Source organism: Moschus berezovskii, chromosome 26, assembly GCF_049115385.1.
Source record: "Moschus berezovskii isolate FMDL1 chromosome 26, NW_MosBer_1.0, whole genome shotgun sequence".
Classification (NCBI taxonomy): Eukaryota; Metazoa; Chordata; class Mammalia; order Artiodactyla; family Moschidae; genus Moschus; species Moschus berezovskii.
Window position 1 is genome coordinate 48,782,135 of NC_142485.1, and position 24,060 is coordinate 48,806,194.

The 24,060-nt window shown below is 40.6% G+C and overlaps 1 protein-coding gene across 1 annotated transcript in view; it reads right to left on the minus strand.

The window, feature by feature from the left end:
• Positions 1 to 24,060, minus strand: part of LOC129537450 (diacylglycerol kinase kappa-like) — a 148,478-nt gene that overhangs the window by 13,295 nt on the left and 111,123 nt on the right. The window contains 10 exon segments of the mRNA XM_088832678.1: positions 820 to 954; positions 3,891 to 4,004; positions 4,640 to 4,747; positions 5,031 to 5,127; positions 8,528 to 8,635; positions 10,159 to 10,255; positions 10,901 to 11,005; positions 12,796 to 13,015; positions 13,993 to 14,092; positions 14,974 to 15,065. Coding sequence (XP_088688804.1) covers positions 820 to 954; positions 3,891 to 4,004; positions 4,640 to 4,747; positions 5,031 to 5,127; positions 8,528 to 8,635; positions 10,159 to 10,255; positions 10,901 to 11,005; positions 12,796 to 13,015; positions 13,993 to 14,092; positions 14,974 to 15,065 — 1,176 coding nt within the window.

Below are 24,060 nucleotides of genomic sequence, written 5' to 3' on the forward strand. Positions count from 1 at the left end.
CCAAAGTATTGGAGTTTCAGCTTCAGCATCAGTCCTTCCAATGAACACCCAGGATTGATCTCCTCTAGAATGGACTGGTTAGATCTCCTTGCAGTCCAAGGGACTCTCAAGAGTCTTCTCCAGCACCACAGTTCAAAAGCATCAATTCTTTGGCGATCAGCTTTCTTCACAGTCCAACTTTCACATCCATACATGACCACGGGAAAAAACCATAGCCTTGACTAGACGGACCATGGTTGACAAAGTAATGTCTCTGCTTTTTAATATGCTATCTAGGTTGGTCATAACTTTCCTTCCAATGAGTAAGTGTCTTTTAATTTCATGGCTGCAATCAGCATCTGCAGCGATTTTGGAGCCCCAAAAAATAAAGTCTGAGACTGCTTCCACTGTTTCCCCATCTATTTCCTATGAAGTGATGGGAAAAGAATCTCTTGTTGAGGGAGCAGATTTCTCCATAACCACTGAGGTCTTTAGCTCTCTGTGCATTGTAAGAATGAGGACAACTTTGTTGAAAACCACAGGAGGCAGCTCCTTGTCTGACTCTCTTGGACAGTGCTTTGCAAGTTTCTCTATGTATGAGAGTATCTCAGAGAGCTTATCTGCAAATGCAAGTTCCCAGGAAATACCCATGTCCATTCTGATGCAGTGGGACCTTGTGGGGCCTGGGAATGAGCATCTCTAACAGGCACCCAAGGTGACTCTGAGATGTCATGCAGACCTCCCTTTGAGAAATTCTGCCTGAATGGAAGCATTCAGTACTCAAGTGATAGCTGTAGATGAGACAATGGAGGAGCCCAAGATGAGCTTTTCTTTTCTTACCCGATCTCTAGTCAACATCTGAGCAGTGTTCTTGTATCTAATCTTGATAAGGCCTGGCCTCTGAACCCAGGCCTCCCCATCCACCTGCACTGGGACACCTTGTTCACCATTGATAATTATCATCAACTCACGGCACTGCCAGAGAAGAGGAGGAGGGAGAATGGGTAAGAAAAATCAGGCAATGACTATAGACTAATCTCCATGATCCAGCGGATGTTGGCAATTTGATCTCTGGTGCCTCTGCCTTTTCTAAAACCTGCTTGAACATCTGGGAGTTCACGATTCACATACTGCTGAAGCCTGGCTTGGAGAATTTTGAGCATGACTTTACTAGCGTTTGAGATGAGTGCAATTGTGTGGTAGTTTGAGCATTCTTTGGCATTGCCTTTCTTTGGGATTGGAATGAAGACTGACCTCTTCCAGTCCTGTGGCCACTGCTGAGTTTTCCAAATCTGCTGGCATATTGAGTGCAGCACTTTCACAGCATCATTTTTCAAGACTTGAAATAGCTCAACTGGAATTCCATCACCTCCACTAGCTTTGTTAGTAGTGATGCTTTCTAAGGCCCACTTGACTTCACATTCCAAGATGTCTGGCTCTAGGTCAGTGATCACGTTATCGTGACAATCTTGGTCGTGAAGATCTTTTTTGTACAGTTCTTCTATGTATTCTTGCCACCTCTTCTTAATATCTTCTGCTTCTGTTAGGTCCATACCATTTCTGTCCTTTATCGAGCCCATCTTTGCCTGAAATGTTCCCTTGGAATCTCTAATTTTCTTGAAGAGATCTCTTGTTTTTCCTATTCTGTTGTTTTTCTCTATTTCTTTGCATTGATCACTGAGGAAGTCTTATCTCTCCTTGCTATTCTTTGGAACTCTGCATTCAGATGCTTATATCTTTCCTTTTCTCCTTTGCTTTTCGCCTCTCTTCTTTTCACAGCTATTTGTAAGGCCTCCTCAGAAAGCCATTTCGCTCTTTTGCATTTCTTTTCCATGGGGATGGTCTTGGTCTCTGTCTCCTGTACAATGTCACGAACCTCCTTCCAGAGTTCATCAGGCACTCTATCAATCAGATCTAGTCCCTTAAATCTATCTCACTTCCACTGTATAATCATAAGGGTTTTGATTGGGGTCATATCTGAATGGTCTAGTGGTTTTCCCTACTTTCTTCAATTTCAGTCTGAATTTGGCAATAAGGAGTTCATGATGTGAGTCACAGTCAGCTCCTGGTCTTGTTTTCGCTAACTGTGTAGAGCTTCTCCATCTTTGGTTGCAAAGAATATAATCAATCTGATTTCGGTGTTGACCATCTGGTGATGTCCATGTGTAGAGTCTTCTCTTGTGTTGTTGGAAGAGAGTGTTTGCTATGACCAGTGCATTCTCTTGACAAAACTCTATTAGCCTTTGCCCTGCTTCATTCCGTGCTCCAAGGCCATATTTGCCTGTTACTCCAGGTGTTTCTTGACTTCCAACTTTTGCATTCCAGTCCCCTATAATGAAAAAGACATCTTTTTTGGGTGTTAGTTCTAAAAGTTCTTGTAGGTCTTCATAGAACCGATTAACTTCGGCTTCTTCAGCATTACTGGTTGGGGCATAGGCATGGATTACTGTAATATTGAATGGTTTGCCTTGGAAACGAACAGAAATCATTCTGTCATTTTTAAGATTGCATCCAAGTACTGCATTTCGGACTCTTTTGTTGACCATGATGGCTACTCCATTTCTTCTAAGGGATTCCTGTGGAACATTCTGAAAGAGATGGGAATACCAGACCACCTGACCTGACTCTTGAGAAACCTGTATGCAGGTCAGGAAGCAACAATTAGAACTGGACATTGAACAACAGACTGGTTCCAAATAGGAAAAGGTGTATGTCAAGGTTGTATATTGTCACCTTGCTTATTTAATTTCTATGTAGAGTACATAATGAGGAACACTGGGTTGGAAGAAGCACAAGCTGGAATCAAGATTGCTGGGAGAAATATCAATAACCTCAGATATGCAGATGACACTACCCTTATGGCAGAAAGTGAAGAGGAACTCAAAAACCTCTTGATGAAAGTGAAAGAGGAGAGTGAAAAGGTTGGCTTGAAGCTCAACCTTCAGAAAACGAAGATCATGGCATCTGGTCCCATCACTTCATGGGAAATAGATGGAAAAACAGTTGAAACAGTGTCAGACTTTATTTTTTGGGGCTCCAAAATCACTGCAGATGCTGATTGTAGCCATGAAATTAAAAGACGCTTGCTCCTTGGAAGGAAAGTTATGACCAACTTTATAAAATATTAAAAAGCAGAGATATTATTTTGCCAACCAAGGTCCGTCTAGTCAAGGCAATGGTTTTTCCCGTGGTCATGTATGGATGTGAGAGTTGGACTGTGAAGAAGGCTGATCGCCGAAGAATCGATGCTTTTGAACTGTGATGTTGGAGAAGACTCTTGAGAGTCCCTTGGACTGCAAGGAGATCCAACCAGTCCATTTTAAAGGAGATCAATCCTGGATGTTCATTGGAAGGGCTGATGCTAAAGCTGAAACTGCAATACTTTGGCCACCTCATGAGACGAGTTGACTCACTGGAAAAGACTCTGATGCTGGGAAAGGTTGGGGGCGGGAGGAGAAGGGGACGACGGAGAATGAGATGGCTGGATGGCATCACCGACTCTGTGGACATGAGTTTGAGTGTACTCCGGGAGTTGGTGATGGACAGGGAGGCCTGGCGTGCTGTGATTCATGGGGTCGCGGAGAGTCGGACATGACTGAGCGACTGATCTGATCTGATAGACTAATCTGATAATCTCACAGTCACAGCCTAAATGCATATCTGAACAGGATTAGCACAAATATGAATCAGCTTATCCCAGGGAGGAAACATATGTTTGTTATAGACGTTTTGCTCCTTTGGTCCCTACCACCTCTGTTTCTAACCTCAGCCTGCACCTTGCTGCCTACCAGATACCCTACTCCCTCCACCCTGCCATTCTTATACCTGGTTAATTCCTGGGAGCAGCCCACATCCTGTGTTGTAGCCACAGAGCTCAGACCCTTTCTGGTGCTCACCCAGCATGTGCCTACCTGGGCGATGCGATGATGATGCAGGTTAATGATATGAGACATTGCCATCTGTACAGAACCAAAGATCGCCACTACCTCTAGCTTCCCATCATCTATCGCAGGAGCCTCATATTCCTGAAGAAAAAGAACTGTGTCACATATCTCACTCTTGAAGAACCACACTTTGTCACAAGCAGGTATGCTTGGAAAGCTCATGGTAAAAATTTTTCTCACTCATGAAAGTGGAGAAACTACTACATTATTAAAATGGAAAGGATGAGGTCAGGAAGCCAACTTGGGAGAAAGGCACTGAGATCTAAACTCAGCTCCTTTTGAGATCACAACTCTTAGCTGGTTCCCTCCCTGTCCAATCTAGCATCATAAATCCCCAAAGCCACTGGTCTCATGGTCTTATTGGGTGAGCTCAGAGGAAAGGATTCATGAGCAATTTCTCAGGAGATTTTATTGACAGACCTCCTTAGAGAAAAGATCATGACGTAGTCAACCTTTCAAGGATATGTCAGGCTTGAGAAATGGAAAATTCTAAGTCCATGCAACACGGAAGAATTGATCTGATCCTCAGGTTTTCGGTTGATTCTTGTGCTTTGGGGTGGTAATTGCCTTAAAAATACTCGTCATATAGCTGCTGCTAATAATGGTCCCCAGTCTGCCTCCTTTCCCCCCATACTCCAGTCAGTTCAGCTCTCCTTTCTGATAGACTTTAGAGGGGTCAAGATTTTCTCCCTCCCCATTCCCTGTTTCATACTCACTGTGGTTGCCGTGCTGCTTCCCCAAAAGTTGACTCCTCCGGCATAGCTGGTAATGTTGAGCACTACAATGCCTTGCAGATTTGGCAAGGAGATGGCCTCTCCATCACACTGAAAGAGAAGAATAGCCCTTATTGGCTGGCTCATCAGATATCAGTGTGAATGGATTATTTACAGACATGGGGAAAGGACATGACATAGCCTCTATATCGTCTCATCATGCTATCATTTTCTTATCCATAAAATGGAAACCTATCTTCATGCTTTCCTCCCATGAGTGAGGATCAGAGTTAAAGCTTGAGAAGAACTAAGGATATAGAGGGAAGTTGATTCCCAAGGTCATGATATTTCCTTTCTTCATGCCCAGGAAGGATCATCCTCTTTTTCCACTAACCTCCAGGTGCACTCATTCTTCCAGTTTCCTGTAAGAGTTCTGAAAGAGTTCCTTGCTTCCCAGAAGGCCATACCACATCTTATTCTTAAAGAAGCTACTACAGGGAGATAAAAGTAGAGAAAGATAGTCAGAGGGTGAATAATATAAAGGTAAACGGATGAAAAAAAGTAAGATGAGATACCATCTTATTTCTCAAGTGCCTTGTTACAGGGAGGAGTCATGGTAACGTGACACAAGAGGGAATGCTAGGATATTGTAACTGGAATCCTTATTCATACACCAGCTGTAATGGGTTCCTGGGTGTCCTTGAGACCTCAGCATCCCATTGATTTGTCACTTGCTGTTGATATTGGTTCAGTTTTGCAAGAGATAGGCTATATTTAAAAATAAAGCTCACAAAAAGCTGTGAACATAACTGGCTTGTACGTGTTAAGTCACTTCAGTTGTTTCTGATTCTTTGCAATCCTTTGAACAGTAGCCCACCAACTTCCTCTGTCCATGAGGTTCTCCAGGCAAAAATACTTGAGTGGGTTACCATGCCCTCCTCCAAGGGATCTTCCTGACCCTGGGATCGAGCCTGCTTCTCTTATGTCTCCTGCATTGGTTTCTTTACCACTTGCATCACCTAGGAAGCCCAACTGGCTGGTACATACCAGCAAGTGCCACTCTGGGAGATCAAGATTTCAGCCGCTTGGAATCAATTTCATTTGAAATATGTGACAGACTGCAGTTTCTTTGAAGCATAACTCTTCTGGCAGTGTGAAGGGATTTTGTAAGACTTGTATCTCAAAGACTTCAGTTCAGTTCAGTTCAGTCGCTCAGTCATGTCTAACTCTTTGAGAACCCATGGACTGCAACACTCCAAGCTTCCCTATCTATCACCAAATCCTTGGGCTTACTCAAACTCATGTCCATCGAGTTGGTGATGCTATATCCAACCATCTCATCCCCTTCTCCTCCTGCCTTCAATCTTTCTCAGCATCAGGGTCTTTTCAAATGAGTCAGTTCTTTGCATCAGGTGGACAAAGTATTGGAGTTTCAGCTTTCAGCATCATTCCTTCCAATGAATATTCAAGACTGATTTCTTTTAGGATGGACTGGTTGGATCTCCTTGCGGTTCAAGGGACTCTCAAGAGTCTTCTCCAATACCACAGTTCAAAACCATCAATTCTTTGGCACTCAGCTTTCTTTATAGTTCAACTCTCACATCCATACATGACTACTGGAAAAACCATAACTTTGACTAGATGGACCTTTGTCAGCAAAGTAATGTCTCTGCTTTTTAGTATGCTGTCTAGGTTTGCCATAGATTTTCTTCCAAGGAGTAAGCATCTTTTAATTTCATGGCTGCAATCACCATCTGCAGTGATTTTGGAGCCCAAGAAAATAAAGTCTGTCACTGTTTCCATTGCTTCCCCATCTATTTGCCATGAAGTGATAGGACCAGATGCCATGATCTTAGTTTTCTAAATGTTGAGTTTTAAGCCAGCTTTGTCATTCTCTTCTTTCACTTTCGTCAAGAGGCTCTTTAGTTCTTCACTTTCTCCCATAAGGATGGTGTCATCTGCCTATCTGAGGTTATTGATATTCACCTCGCAATCTTGATTCTAGCTTGTGCTTCACCCAGTCCAGCGTTTCTCATGATGTACTCTGCATATAAGTTAAATAAGCAGGGTGACAATATACAGCCTTGACGTACTCCTTTCCTGATTTGGAACCACCCTGTTGTGCCATGTCCAGTTCTAACTGTTGCTTCTTGACCTGCATACAGATTTCTCAGGAGGCAGGTCAGGTGGTCTGGTATTCCCATCTCTAAGAATTTTCCACAGTTGGTTGTGATCCACACAGTCAAAGGCTAAACACTTAATTCAGTGCTATAGAATAGAGCTAAGCTTACTAGACAGACTGTAGAGGAGGGCCCAGTGGAGAGAATATGGGACAGGCAAGCATATTAGGAGACTTGTGGTGGAAGTGGGAAGAACAAGGTCCTGCTCACTGTAGAGTCTATGATAAAAGCAGGCAGGATACTCACAATCCCTGGAAAGGCTGGCTAGAATCTACCCTGAACTTTCAAAATAGAGTCACAGAAATGAGCCACCACAAGGCATGGGTTTTGAAATGTAACAAGGCTAGCACAAGATTATTTGCACTCTGCTTTAAACCATTATTTCCCTGGACACTTTAGTTTCCTCATCTATTAAAAATCAGAGCTTAGTTATATGGAAATGCAAAATACCTAGAACCACTAAGACCATTCTTAAAAAAGAACAAAGTTGGAGGACTTTCATCTCCCAATTTAAAAACTTACTGTAAAGTTACAGTTATCAAGACAGTGTGGTGCTGACATAGGATAGATACATTGATCAGTGGAACATACATGAGAGTCTAGGGGAAAAAGCCTTATATTTAGGGTCAACCGATTTTTGACAAAGGTGCCAACACAATTTGTTGGGGGAAGCACAATTCAAAGGATAGTTTTAAAAAATGGTGTTGTGGTAATTGGATATCCATGTGCAAAAAGATGAACTAGGTTCTTACCTAACACCACACATAAAAATTAACTCGAAGCAGGTCACAGACTTAAAGGTAAGAGAAAAAACAAGAATTTTGGAAGAAAACAGAGCAAATTTTTAAGACCTTGGGTTAGGCAAAGATTTCTCAGATACAGCATCAAAATCATGGCCCGTAAACAAAATAAGTCAATCAATAGGAACTCATCAAAATTCAAAACTTTTGTATATCATAAGATACCATTAAATGAAAAGAAAAGCAATAACAACAAAAAAGACAAGCAACTGGGAAACAATATTTGCAAAATGCTTATCTGATAAAGTACTTATTTCTCAGCCCAGACTTGCTCTGAGAAAGAAGTTCTGGTGGCCGGTGGCAGGGGTGATGCTGGTGGATGGAGGAGGTGCCTATTTTTCTTCATAATTTCAATCTACCAGAAGAACTCTGAAGTTGCCTTAGGGTATATCTGCAGTACAAAAGTACTGGAAGGTGCCAAGCAGGCCAACCCTGGATGGGGTAAAATCAGTAGGTCCAGGGGAACCATGTTAGGAACCCTAAGAACTAGTAGAGTGAGATTTGATACTTTGCAGCCTTGCCAAGCAAAAGCAGACCTGAAAATACTACTAGGACCTTGTCAAATTCTCAGAGACAGAACAAAGATGGAGAATTGGCTGCATCAAGTCAATGTAATCTGTTTTCACTAACACTAACACAATTAGCTGTATTTACACAGCAGTCCACAGGTCAAGACTATGAAGATGGCTCCAAGTTCAGAATTCCAATGCAGTCATCACAGATTTGGTCAACATTTGGGGCAAGCTATCCTATTAGTCTAACCTTTGGACTGATATGTTTTACTTTGAAATGATGAACTCTTTACTTTTCAAAAGAGTTCATTTGCTGTTTGTGATATGGGGGATGTAGGAGTACATGTGATTATTGTGATTGTGTGTTTGCATGTGGGCAGGGAAGTTTCTTTTCCTTACTTGTATTGTCCTGGGTTTTCATCTCTTCTGGTGTTGAATTCCAGAGAAATTTTAGCATCTAGTCCAATTCCAAAATAGTTGTTCATGACATGCTTTTCTTTGAAGCGTCTGAAACTCGCCAAAGGGAAAAAAAAGAGTAGACATTGGTATAGGAAAGAAGTGCTGTTACCACTGGGCTGCAGACTTTATCTGAATGTTCAAGACCAATGAAAGAAGGCCTGCTCTACATTGGGTACAAGGCTTAATATTCTTGAGAGGCACATGTAGATACCCTATTTTGTTAACAAGTAACTTATTAGCTGTAAGAGAGGATACCCAGCCAGCTGGGAGGATTCAGTGGGACTGAGATTCATAATGAAAAAGTCGTCTTTGGAGACTGTCAGATATGAGCAGCCAATATTTTCTCCACATAAACGAGAGGGAAATACGAGTCATTGACTTATTCCCAAAAAGAACCTTTAAGTATCTCAGATTAAAATGTATGATGAGAGGAAACTCTGTAGTACTGTTTCAGAGATTTCTGAACTCCTTTCAGCACTTTCACATCCAAGGGCAAAATGACCACACATTTGAGAGGGGAAAACCTTATAAAAGAGGGTAGATATATGTAGAACAAAAACAAACAAAAAAAAACCAAGCAGTTTATTTGATTCTTTTGCATCTATCCATTAAAACCAGTGGTGTACTGGAGACAGTTCATATTAGCTTATGTAAGCTGATTATGCCTATAATTCCTAACTCTGCAATCAATGACATTGTATCAGTAGCTTGAAATAGCCATAATGCGAAGGTTTATAACAGGAATAAATCAGGGCTTCCTACCTGCCACCCACCCCTGGGAGCTGGTTGTTAAATATTTTTCAGCACACCATTGATCAAAGTGATAAGTGATAAGTTCACTGAGGTCTCAGATATGAACTTAAGCCAGTGGCAAATTGGAGGGAAGTGGGAGTTGAAAATGGGGGGAAGCTGTAGAAAACATATAATTGCTAACTGTTTTTCAAGGAGCTAAAAATAGGTAGTTTAGCTACTTAATCACAGAGTTTTTATAATTCACTACTAAACTGACCCTACATCTTTCATGTAAGATTTGCCTCCCTTGACTATAGTCCAGATATTGGGGTTTCTTTAACTGATATAACCAATCTTCTTAATGGGACTCAAAATGAGTGAATGTGTTGGAACTTGGCTACTGGGAATATTCTAAAAAGGTAGGGTTACTGAGACAAATGTCTTTACGTTTGCTTCCTAGTCCCCTTAATGCCCACTTATTTCTTAGCAACTTCAGTTGTTTACTATTAAAGGCAACAGTGAAAAACACGTCCTTTGAAATGAAATGAAGTTGTGATAATAATAATAATAACTATAATACATATAAACCTAACTATGGATGCCAAAGACTGACCAATGTAAGTACCTTGGATAAATAAACTCAATAAATAAAACAAACCTATGTGACAAGTTCTACAATTATCTCCATATTATACATGAGGAAACTGAGGTTTGTTGAACTATTTGTGTAAGGTCACACAATTAGTGAGTCAGCATTTGACTCTAGGCAGCCTTAGTCTAGTATCTCAACCAGAGAAAGGAAGAATCCATGGAAAGGTGATAGGTCTATAAATACTTACATAGTTTCAGGTGTAAAATATAAGTGCTCCAAATTGAGGTTTTCTAGGTCTTCAGTTTTGAGAGAAGATATAGAAGACAGAGTACCAAGACGAGAACCTAGACACAAAAGATATCACCTTGGTGTGAGATACAAAAAAGAAAGTCCTTCCCCTACTTTTATTTCACTCTACTTTCTCTGTTGGAACAGAGTCAAGCTCAATGACTTTCTTTTATATAATATTCAGGGTTCTCATTCCAAAGAGGGGTCATCTTGGATGGACAGGGACTTGCACTGAAAGAATAATAAGGCTAGGAAGACTGCTTGCTGGCAGTGAAACAGCTTCAAATCTTGGGTTTCTTCAGACCTCTTCAAAGAAACTAATGGAGTCATTACTTCTGGAGATAGGCATGGGGCCTTATAGTGTGGGGTTTCTGGAGAAGAGGGAGGGATCTCTATGGCAGAATAAGTGAAAGTGAACATTGGTCAGTCGTGTCCGACTCTTTGCGACCCCATAGACTGTAGTCCATGGAATTCTCCAGGCCAGAATACTGGAGCAGGTAGCCTTTCACTTCTCCAGGGGATCTCCCCAACCCAAGGATCAAACCCAGGTCTCCTGCATTGCAGGCAGATTCTTTACCAGCTGAGCCACATGGCAGAATAAGATTAAGGCAAAAGGAAGATGCATGAAAATACTAAAGATATATTCTTTGGGAACTAGAAGACAGAGATGAAGCATAGAATAAAAGGAGAAAGATCCTTACGGTGTCTTGGGCTCATCTGGTTAATATCTTCTGAGTCATCTTCTAGGAAGAAAGTTGAACTGAAGTTCTTAACTGATATTGTCTGTTGGCTTTGCTCATCAAGAACTACAGAAAAAAAATAGAAGGAGGGAAGGAGGGTTGGAAGGAAGAAAGGGAAGGAAGGAGGAGAGGGCAGAGGGAGGAAAGGAGAAAAGGAGGATTGGTCATGTTTCTTGAGCATCTCTTTTGTTAACACCAGTCAGTGTATGGGGAGACAATGGAGACTCCCATTTGATCATCACCTCTCCTCCATGATGCTGTTTATGGTTTCAGCTTTTCTATAGTTGGCCTGTTTCTTTATGCCCATGCTTGATCTTTCTCTGTTTTACTTGTTACTCTTTTCCTATCACCCAGTAAATGTGGTTGTGAGTAGAAGCTGGGGGCCAGGGGTAGGTGGAGCAGGATAGGAAACGCTCTGCTCTTCTACCTCCATTTTCATCCTATTTGTAATTCATTTACTCATGTGCCCTTTGTTCTAAACTTAACCCTCTAGGACCATGCTTTTCTTTCACTCAAATGTCTCAACAATACCCAGAATATTTGAGAAGTCGCCTTCCTTTCACCAACCTATATATTAATATCATATAGCTCAGGTTCTTGGCTTATGCCAAAGCCTATAGGTTCAATCCCTATCCTACCCAGGGGTGCCTTTCTCTGTCCCATGGCCACAAGCTATACTTCTAAACCTGACTTATGTATTAATGGAGCAGGTTGAGTACTAGTTGTGACAGGGTTATGGCTACATCAGATTGATCTGATCCCTGCTCCTTGGAAACTGTGCATGCGTGCATGCTAAGTCACTTCAGTCGTGTCTGACTCTTTGTGAGCCTATGAACTGTAGCCCTGAAGGTTCCTCTGTCCATGGGATTCTCCAGGCAAGAATACTGGAGTGGGTTTCCATGCCCTCCTGCAAGGGCTCTTTCTGACCCAGGGATCGAACCCACATCTCTTGTGTCTCCTTCATTGGCAGGCGGGTTATTTACCACTAGTGCTACCTGGGAAGCCCCCTTGGAAACTACCTACAGAAATAGAGGCAAATTGGCTCTTTAATTATTTCACATTGCAGAAGGGATATTTCCTTTTTTTTTCTTAGAAATTTGGCTGAGGTTGTACCTACATGCACCAAGGCAGGAGAAGGTACCATAGGTAAAAGCCAAAAGGTACCATAGGAAGCCAAAGGGACTTCCTTGCTACATGAACTACTGCTCAATTCCAATAGCTCAAGTAGAACACACTTGGTGTTAACATAATTTTCTGATCTGTTTTTCAAAGAAGCATTGTGGAGAAGAAATGGAAACCAGAATGTTAAATTAAGAAGTTGGAGGAGTTGAAAGAGCTTTCATACTGAGTTGGAAGCTTGTAGGTTGTCATGAATTATGGGAAATGGCAATCAATGCCAGAGCTGCCAGGACCATTCTCAGGGCCCTTGTGCCTGATGAATACTGTGTAAGACATGCAGAGATGAACACTATTTTCTTTCTAAAATCGTCATAGGCTCAGTGGTTGGAAGGGGATAGGAGCAGGTGGAAAAAAGTTCCATGGTTGGAGGTGGAAGCTGACAGAGCTTTGAGCCAAGCCTCTTAGCAGCTGTAATTGTTTAGGATGAGTGTTAGTTCCAAAAATAAATAAGTATCAAGAGTTTAGTCCCTGTGAGGTAGGAGTTGCCAAACGGACAGCTTATCAGGAGGCTTTTCAAAGTCAGTCTGAGGACTGATTTCGATGCTTTATGAATGCAGAATCTAGTAAAGTTTGGGTAGCGGTGTCAAATAGAAGACCCAGAGTGAGGTAGATCAGTAACCATCCATAGGAACCTTCTCTTTTCCCTCCCTCAGTCAGCACAACCCTGGGACCTTTACCTTGTTCAACTTGGAATATGATGAGTTTCAACGACTTTTGGAGATTCTGGGCCTTTGTAAACAGCTCCAACTTGCACTTGGCTATGTGGTCTATTTGAGGTATGGAGGACTTTCCATCTGCCTTGGCACTTTCTTTATGTGCTTTGGCACTCTTCTCAACTGCTGCATCCTCAGCAAGGATATCAATCAGGACACTGAGCTTGTCATACATTAAGTCGCTCTATATAGGGAATGAGACAGACAGGGCATTGTTATGAGAAATTCATGCTTGAAAGGACAGAATGAGTTGTTAGATAGCATGGAGAGAAGTGCAGAAGGGTAACAGTTGGCTAGGACACTGAGCATAAGAAGCTAAATGTGGCGAGATGAAAGTTTAGGGAAAGAAATTTTGGGTAAATGTGATAAGATAGCCAAAGGTTGTTAGGGGGTTAAAGAGACATCATTTGTTTCTGAGCAGCTGCAGGCACCAATGTATGTTGCCTAGTCTTTCTCATGTCCAAATGGTCTGTAAAATGATGTACAATATAGCAAGATTGAGGAAAGATAAACAAACATTTCTGGATGGGTGTTTTCATGGGCATGCTCCTATGGATATGGATGTAGCTCTGCATGGGTGCCTGGTGTCTGCTTTTGTCTGTGTGTATGTTTGGGGATGTACTGCATGATTATGGCCTGATTCCCAGCTCCATCACTTAATAGTTTGTGAACTAAGGCAAGTAACTTAATCTCAATGTGCTTTTATATTCTTGAGAAATTGTGAAGTTTAAATAAGTGAATACATTATAAGTGCTTAGAACAGTTCCTGTCACAGAATAAGTGCTATAGAAGTATTAGCTATTATTGTTACTCTTGTTGTTATAGAGTTGACCATGGGTGTATTTCTAGCATGTGTTCATATGTAGTTTCAAGAATGTTCTGGTATACAGCCATGTGCATACATGTTGGTATATGCTTGTGTCTAGGTGTGGACAGATGCTTAACATATATTTAGGTACATGGTACATGGATAAGCATGAACAGTGCCACTCTTTATTTGGTGAAAGGTGGAAGTTCAGTGAGAATTTTCATCATCAGGGAGGCTTACCAGCTGCTTCTCCTTGCCCTTTAACAATTCCCAGTGAGAGGGACATTTGCTTTTATTTAAAAAATGGGGCCCTGGTGCCACAAAAAGTACAAGACAAAAGGATGGAAACTTACTTTCAAAATGACAGACTCTATTGCTGTATTGTTCTGCTTTATCCAGCACCAGGCCTTTACAATATCAACCACAAAATCTTCCACTGCTGAGCACAGGAATCTGGAAAGATAAGATAGATGGCACAATGTGACATGGACATGAGGTTCAGAGCCCTTCTGTCTTATAATGTCATTAGTTTCCGACTTCCTCCTCTTCTTTCTCCCTCTCTTTTCTCATATCTCCTTTCTCCCTCTCCTTGTCCCTCTCTCCCAACTCCCGCTCCTCTCTTTGTTTATTCTGATTCTTCACATGCATTTGGGCAAATATGCCAGTATCTAAGAGAATTTAACTAACATTTCTTAGCCCAAATTCCAAATTTCCAGAAAACAGAATTCAATTGGTATAACTTGGGTCTGGATTTCATCCTGGGTCACATCAACTATGGTTCAAGGACCCAGCTAATTTAGTACAAATATAATGACTTTGGTATTATGGCCCATGTAGGGACTGTTTCTCAAAAAATAATGTAGTAGACTTGGAAGGACTCCACCAGAGTCCCAGGAGGAATGAATGGCCCACATATTTAGAAGAGGAGAATGTGTTGCTCAGATATGAGAAAGCAGCAGTAGTAGGCACCACAGAGAGTTTTCCAGGTATTAGATGGAAAAGGTGTCCCTACTAGAGGGAGCCATGCTATGCTCTTGAGTGGTATGGAATGTTGTATTTCCCTTCTGTAACCCCTCTTCAAAATCTGTGGCTTGCAATTTTGTCATTTTGGAGTAGCAGGAGCCCTCACCCCAATCTCATCTTTTTTTTAAATGTATTTTTCATAAACTTCCCACTCAGGAGATTTGAGTTAGAAGAAATTTGATTTGGGAAGGTAAACATATGCTTTCTTTGACCTCAACCCACAAGTTATTAAAGTGAGCACCATCTCTGACTGATGGAACAGCCTATGAGAAAAAACACCCCAAAAGGTTGAGAGGCAAAGGAAGACTGACCTGGTTGCAATAATTGTCTCTGTCGGGTACTTGGCCTTCAGGATTTTGTTTAACTCAGCGGATGCAGATTCTAAGTGTTGGAGGGCAGCAGCCTAGGGAGAAAATGAGTGTCAGCCCTGGAATCTTAGCACTGTGACATAGTGTGCTACCCATCCCCACCCCCTCATTATATCCTACTGATGCTTTACCAGCAACACAACTGCTTCTTTGAAAATAATACACTTAAAAAGAATTCTCATTGAAAATCTCCACAGGTAATCTAGATCTGTGGTTACTCTAAAAATAAGAGATGTATATTATTTCCTCTCAGTTAAATTAATACTCGAAAACTCATGTGAAGGGGATACTGTTTGTTCCGTATTTCAAATGAAAAACCCATCTCATATCACATAGCTAGTAAACAATAGATCTGGGATTTGAACCTATATCTTTCCAAACAGAGTGTCATCTCTTAAATATAATATTAAAAATAATAATTGTTCTCATGCTCTATCGTATCAAACTCTTTGCAACCCCATCCATGGACTGTAGTCCACCAGGATCCTCTGCCCATGGAATCTTCCAGGCAAGAATACTAGAGTAGGTTGCCATTTCTTTCTCCAGGGAAAAATAATAACAACATCCACTTATATAGAACTTGCTATGTGCCAGGCTATGTTCTAAGATACATATATGTATATACATATATATGTATATGTTTTCAGGTAACCTTTATAACAGTCCTATGAAATAAGATTATTATCCCCATTTCACAGAACAGAAAACTGAGGCATAGGAAAGGGAGAGCTGTTAAATGGTAGAGCCAGGATTTGATTCCAGGTAGTCTGGTTCTTAAGTCTGCCCTCTTAACTATAACTTATACTCACCCCTCTCTATTACCCTCTACATTGAAATATATACCAAGATCTGATGATTCTATCACTTGAATATGTTTTAAATATGCCCTATTACCACTTCGCAGTCCAAATCACCATCATCTTTTGCCTAGACAATTTTAGCACTGCCTATCTTTTTTCCTTGCCTCTATGCTTTATTTCTTCAATTGTTTCTTCATATACCACGGAAATATTCTGCTTAACACCTTTCTATTAGATAGCGGAATAGATAGACGGATAGATATGAGATAAAGTATAGTGCAATACTAATGGTAGAATCTACCGTTCAAAATTTCCTATATGTTTGAAAATTTCATAATAAAATAAGAAAATGTTCTTCTATAATTCTTACTGTTCTTAGGATAAAAGTTCAAATTACCTAGGGGAGAGATCAAGACAGATTAGGAGGACATGGAACTCACTTCCCCCTATGAACATGAAAAATACATCTAAATGTGGAGAAATTATCGCTGAAAACTAACTGGAGACTGGCAGAAAGACTTTTGTACAACCAAGGCTATAATAAAGAGCCATACAGAATCTGGTAGGAATGGAGGAGTAGCAATCATGTTGGGACCTGTGCCCTTGGTGGGGGGCACAGAAGATAAAGAGCATTACAAAGGCAGAGAGCCTCCCTGGGGAGTGAGCAGTTCAAGCCACATATTGGGCGCCACATCCCTGGAGTTTGACACCAGGAAGACAAGCCCCCTAGGCTGCTTAGAAAACCAGTGGGAGTAATAGGAAGGCTGTAAGAAACCTAGACTCAGAGGGATTCATATCAAGAAGGCAGAGTAGGGGGATACGGAACTCAGCTTCTCCCATGAATATATAAAAAATACATCTACATGTGGAACAATTATCACTGAAAACTAACAGGAGACTGGCAGAAAGACTCCTATATAACCAAGGCTATAAGAAAGATCCACACAGAATCACATAGGAGGGCAGAGAATCGATCATGATGGGACTTATGTCCCTAGGAGGGGATGTGTGGGAAAAGGGAGACTACATGGGTACATGCCCTCCCTGGAGAGTGAGCAGTGAGAGCTACATATCAGGCATTCCATCTCCAGGGTTCAGCAAGGGGGAGACGAGCCCCCTTGGCTGGTTGGAGGGTCAGTGGGACTAATAGGAGGACTTCTGGGAAGCCTGGACTCTGCTTGGAAGGAGCCCATGAACACTTGCTAGCTCCCTAAGCAGTGCAGAAACGGTGGGTTGTAACCATCCAGGGCTGACTGGTTTCCTCTGACCACGCTGGTATGTGCCCCAGCCTGAGTCAAGCAAATGCTCCAGCACCATTAGCAGCTCCACACAGGACTAAGGGCTGCCACAACAAGGAAAAAAACTTTGTGGAGGATGCTATGGTGTAACAACATACAATGGAGAAAATATTCTGAAAATAGAATATGTGTGTGTATAAAACTTTGCTGTATGCCTGAAATATTGTAAATATAGTAAATAAGTAAAAAAGATGCTATGGTGGATAAAACCTTAAGTGGCATCTGAGCAGGGAGGGGGCATTGACCCTTGGCAGTTGCAAAGTTGAAGCATCAGAGACAGACAAGATCTCTGATGGCAGCCAGATGACCACAGCTCATGCCTCCACCCCTGCTGAATACCCACACTAGCCCCTCTTGCTCCAGCACTGTTCTGCTCTGGTGAGGGTGCCAGTGCTGGGAGGGGGAAGAGCACACACTTAAAAGGAACTTCTATATGTGGATTTTTGTATATGGATATATATATATAGCAGGCATTCCATCCCTGGGGTTCAGCAAAGGGTTGACGAGCCCCCTTGGCTGGTTGGAGGGTCTGTAGGACTAATAGGAGGGCTGCAGGGAAGCCTGGACTCTGCTTGGAAGGAGCCCATGAACACTTTCTTGCCTGATATGTAGTCCATATATATACACGACTTTTTCACATTATGGGCATTGCAGAAGGGGAAAAGAGAGAGAGAAGGGGGTTGAAAATGTATTAAATGAAATTATGGCTGAAAACTTCCCAAGTCTGAAAAAAGAAGCAGATATCTAGGTATAAGAAGCACGGAAGTTCCCAAATAAGATGAATCCAAGCAGATCCACACCAAGACATATAATTAAAATGTCAAAACTGTAGATTGTAATGGCAGCAAGAGAAAAATAAAGAGTCAGTTACAAGTGAACCCCCATAAGGTTATCAGCTGATTTCTTTAGAGAAATGTTGAAGGCCAGAAGGGTATGATAAGAAATATTCAAAATACTGAAAAGGAAAAAACTGCTACCTAGGATACTCTGCCCCGGAGAAGGCAATGGCAAGCCACTCCAGTACTCTTGCCTAGAAAATCTCATGTACAGAGTAGCCTGGTGGGCTACAGTCCATGGGGTCGCTACTAGTCGGACACGACTGAGTGACTTCACTTTCACTTTTCACTTTCACACATTGGAGAAGGAAATGGCAACCCACTCCAGTGTTCTTGCCTGGAGAATCCCAGGGACGGGGGAGCCCGGTGGGCTTCCGTCTATGGGGTCACACAGAGTCAAACACAACTGAAGTGATTTAGCAGTAGCAGGATACTCTGCCCAGTAAGGTTATTATTTAGGAGACCTCTTCAGACTAGCAAAAACCAAAATAAATGAGCAATGTCCTACTCCAAATGAAAAAGAAGTGAGAATCTATAGGAAAGGGAAACTCCAAAATAGGAAAGGATTTAAGATAACCTAAATAAGCAGGCACATACATTAAAGGGCTTCCTTGGTGGCTCAGTGGTAAAGAATCTGCCTGCCAACTCAGGAGACATGGGTTTGATTCCTGGATCAGGAAGATCCCTTGAAGAAGGAAAAATTGTAAAATCAACGATAAAGACAATAAACAGTCAAGGAAAAAATGTAAAGATGTAAAATATGATTTTAAAAAATATAAAATGTTGGGGAAGGGAATAAAAATGTAGATCTTTTAGAATGTGTTTAAAACTTAAATGACTATCAGTTAAAATCACATAGATATAATTATAGGTCAATATATTTGAACCCCATGGTAACCACAAATCAGAAACCTGCAAAAGACAAACAAAAACCAAAAAGAAAGGAACCTAAGCATACCACTAACTAAAATCTTTAAACCACAGTGGGAGAAACAGAAGAAATAAACAGAGAACTATAAAAACAATTGGAAAACAAGTAATAGAATGACAATAAGTACATGTACTGTGCTGTACTAAGGTGCTTCAGTCATGTTTGACTCTTTGTGACCCTGTGGACTGTAGCCTGCCAGGCTCCTCTGTCCATGGGATTTTCCAGGCAAGAAAACTGGAATGGGTTGCCATGCCCTCCTCCAGGGTATCTTCCCGACACAGGGATTGAACCTGTGGCTCCTGCAGCTCTTGTATTGCAGGCGGATTCTTTACAGATGAGTTACCTGGGAAGCCCAGTAAGTACATACCAATCAATAATTACTTTAAATGACTTTAAATGTCAATAGATTAAATGTTCCAAAAGATAAAGCGTGGCTGATTGGATTAAAAAATAAGACCCTTTAATGTGCTGCCTATAAGGGAAGCTCTTCAGGGCCAAAGATATACAGAATAAAAGTGAAGGAATGGAAAAAGATACTCCATGAAATCGTTAACGACAAGAAAGTGAGGGTAGCAATATTTATATAGAACAAAAAGACTTTAAAATGAAGGCCATAACAAAAGATGAGTACATTATATAATCATGAAGGGATCAATATATAAAGAAGATATTACTCTTGTTAACATATATGTACCTAACACAGGAGCCCCTAAGTATATAAAGCAAATGCCAGCAGACATAAAGGGAGAATTTGACAATGATACAATATTAGTAGAGGACTTTAACACTCCCCTGATATCTATAGACATATCATCTAGACAGATAATAAGACAACAGTGAACTTAAATTACACAATATACTAGCTGGGCTTAATAGATGTCTTACAAGACATTCCATCTCAAAACAGCAGAATACACATTCTTCTCAAGTGCTTATGGAATGTTCTCCAGGACAGATCACATGCTAGGCCACAGAACAAGTCTCAGCAAATTTAAGATAGAAATTTTATCAAGTATTTTTTTTTATGATCAAAACAGTATGAAACTAGAAATCAACTATAAAAAGAAAAATGGGAAAAGAACAAACACATGGAGGCTACAAAACACACTACTAAAAATCATTGGGACAGGAAATCAGAAATTCCCTCAAGACAAATGGAAATGGAAACACAATTTTCCAAAATCTATTAGATGCAACAAAAGCAGTTCTAAGAGAGAAGTTAGTGCCAATATAGGCCTTTCTCAAGAAACAAGAAAAATCTTGCATAAAACATCATATCACCTAAAAGCATTAGAATAAGAACAAACAAAACCCAAAGTCAGTAGAAGGAAGAAAAAAATAAAGATCAGAGAGAAAATAAATAAAATAGAGACACATATACACCTGTGGCTGTTTCATGTCAATGTATGGCAAAACCCACCACAATATTGAAATTAGCTTCAAATTAAAATAAATAAATTAATTAAAAAAATAAAAAACAATAGAAAAGATCAATGAAACCAAGAACTGGTTCTTTGAAATGATAAAATTGATAAACTTTTCACCAGGGTCACCAAGAAAAAAAGAGTGAGGACCCAAATAAAGCAAAAATGAAAGAGGAGACAAAACAGCTAATACCACAAAAATGTAAAAAATCATAAGAAAATACTGTTATATGCCAACAAATTGGACAATCTAGAAGAAATGGACAAGTTTCTAGAAAAATACAGTCTAATAAGACTGATTCAAGAAGAAACAATTTGAACAGAATAATCACTACAAGTAAAATTGAATTTATAATAAAAATTTCCAGCTAACAACAGTCTAGGATCAGATGGTTTCAGAAAAGAATTCTAACAAAGATATTTGTTGCTCTTCAGTCACTCAATCATGTCTGATTCTTTGCAACCCCATGGACTGTAGCACGCCAGGCTTCCCAGTCCTTCACTAACTCCCAGAGCGTGCTCAAACTCATGTCCATTGAGTCGGTGATGCCATCCAACCATCTCATCCTCTGTTGTCCCCTTTTCCTCCTGCCTTCTATCTTTCCCAGCATCAGGGTCTTTTTCAATGAGTTGGTTCTTTGCATTAGGTGGCTAAAGTATTGGAGCTTCAGCATCAGTTCTTCCAATAAATATTCAGGGTTGAGTTTTTTAGGAGTGACTGGTTTGATCTCCTTGCAGTCCAAGGGACTCTCAAGTCTTCTCCAACACCGCAATTCAAAAGCATCAATTCTTTGGCACACAGCCTTCTTTATCGTCCAACTCTCATGTCCGTACATGGCTGCTGGAAAAACCATAGCTTTGACTAGATGGATCTTTGTCAGCAGAGTAATGTCTCTGCTTTTTACAAAGATATAGACAAGAGTTAATAACTATCTCTGTCAAATTGTTCTAAAACTTGAGGAGGAAGGCGTACTCCCAAATTTATTCTACAAGGTCACCTTTATCCTGATACCAAAATAAGACAAAAAAGAAACACTACCAAAAAAGAAAATTATAGGCCAACATATATATATATATATATATATATATATATTAAAAAGCTGTTTATTTTGTATTGAGGTATAGCTGATTAACAAATAATGTTGTTATAGTTTCATGTGAACAGCAAAGGATCTCAGCCATACATGTACATGTATCCATTCTCCAAACTCTGCCACCTAAGATTGAGCAGAGTTCCACTAGGTCCTTGTTGGTTATCCATTTAAAATATACCAGTGTGGACATGTCCATCCCAAACTCCCTAACTATCCCTTCCCCTCAACCTTCCTCCTGGAAACCATAAATTCACTCTCTAAGGCTGTGAGTCTGTTTCTGTTTTATAAGTAAGTTCATTTATATAATTTCTTTTTAGATTCCATATATAAGAGATGTCATATGATATTTCTCCTTATTTCTCCTTCTCTGTCTGACTTACTTCACTCAGTTTGACACTGTCTAGGTCCATCCATGTTGCTGCAAATGACATTATTTTATTCTTTTCAATGGCTGAGTAATATTCTGAAATTGCACATATGTATCACATCTTCTTTATCCATTCCTCTGTTGATTGACATTTCGGTTGCTCCTATATCTTGGCTATTGTAAACAGTGCTGCAATGAACATTGGGGTGCATGTATCCTTTTGGATCATGTTTTTCTCTGGATAAATGCCAAGGAGTGTGAATGCAGGGTCATATGGTAGCTCTATTTTTAGTATTTTTGAGGAAGCTCCATACTGTTCTCCATAGTGTATAAGCCAATATCTTTGATGAACATAGAGGCAAAAATCCTCAACAAAATATTAGGAAACTGAATCCAATAATATATAAAAAGGATCACACACCATGATCAAGTTGGATTTATTCCAGGATTAATTAAGTGGACTAACATTTGCAAATCAATAAATGTGATGTACAATAGTAGTCCCCAAACTTTTTGGCACCAGTGATCAGTTTCACAGAAGACAATTTTTCCACAGACCTGCAGGTAGTGTGGAGGGGCGGGGGATGGTTCAGGTAGTAATGGGAGCAATGGGGAAAAATGGGATGCAGTAGATGAAGCTTTGCTTGCTCACCTGCCACACATCTCCTGCTCTGCAGCCTGGTACCTAACAGGCCATGGACCATTAGCAGTCCATGACTCAGGGACTGGGGACCCTTGATGCACAACATTAACAAAAGGAAGGATAAAAAGTCACATGATCATCTCAATAGATGCAGAAAAAGCATTAGAAAAATTTCAACATCCATTCACCACTTCATGGCAAATAGATGGGGAAACAGTGACTAATTTTATTTTTCTGGGCTCCAAAATCACTGCAGATGGTAATTGCAGCCATGAAATTAAAAGATGCTTACTCCTTGGAAGGAAAGTTATAACCAACCTAGACAGCATATTAAAAAGCAGAGACATTACTTTTTCAACAAAGGTCCATCTTGTCAAGGCTATGGTTTTTCCAGTGGTCATGTATGGATGTGAGAATTGGACTGTGAAGAAAGCTGAGTGCTGAAGAATTAATGCTTTTGAACTGTGGTGTTGGAGAAGACTCCTGAGAGTCCCTTGGACTGTAAGGAGATACAACCAGTCCATCCTAAGGGAGATCAGTCCTGGGTGTTCTTTGGAAGGACTGATGTTGAAGCTGAAACTCCAATACTTTGGCCACCTAATGCGAAGAGCTGACTCATTTGAAAAGACCCTGATGCTGGGAAAGATTGAGGGCAGGAAGACAAGGGGACGACAGAGGATGAGATGGTTGGATGGCATCATCGACTCAATGGACATGGGTTTGGGCGGACTCCGGGAGTCGGTGATGGACAGGGAGGTCTGGCATGCAGATCTCTGTTCTGCTCATGGGGTCGCAAAGGTTCATGGGGTCGCAAAGGTCTGTTCATGGGGTCGCAAAAAGTTGGACACGACGGAGTGACTGAACTGAAATGACATTCAGAATAAAAATTCTCATATAGTGTGTATAGAGGAAAGACATCTCAACATAATTAAGGCCAAACTGATAAACCCATAACCAACATCATACTCAGTGATGAAAAGCTGAAAATCTTCTCACTATATTCTGGAACAAGACAAGGATGCCCACTCTTACTACTTCTGTTTAACATGGTAATGGAAGTTCTAGCCACAGTAATCAGAGAAGTAAAAGAAATAAAAAGTATCCAAATTAGAAGGGAAGAGGTAAAACTGTCACTATTTGTAGATGACACTATATTTATATAGGGAATTCTAAATTCTCTGCCCCCAAATATTAGGGCTAATAAATGAATTCAGTAAGGTTGAAGGATACAAGATTACTGTATAAAAATATATTGCATTTCTATACATTAACAAGGAAATTTTAGAAACAGAAAGTAAAAAAATCATCTTGTTTGAAATCACAACCAAAAGAATAAAATACTAAGAATAAACTTAACCAAGTAGGTGGAAGGCCTATTATCTAAAAACTGAAAAAACATTGATTAAGGGAATTGAAGACGATTTAAAGACATGGAAAGATATCCTATGGCCTTGGATTAGAAGAATAAATATTTTTAAAATGGCCATACTACCCAAAGCAATCTGCAGATTTAATGGCAAAGAGTCTGCCTGCAATGCAGGGGACTCAGGATTAATTCCTGGGTTGGAAAGATTCCCTGGAGAAGGGCATGACAACCCACTCCAGTATTCTTGCCTGGAGAATCCTATGTACAGGTG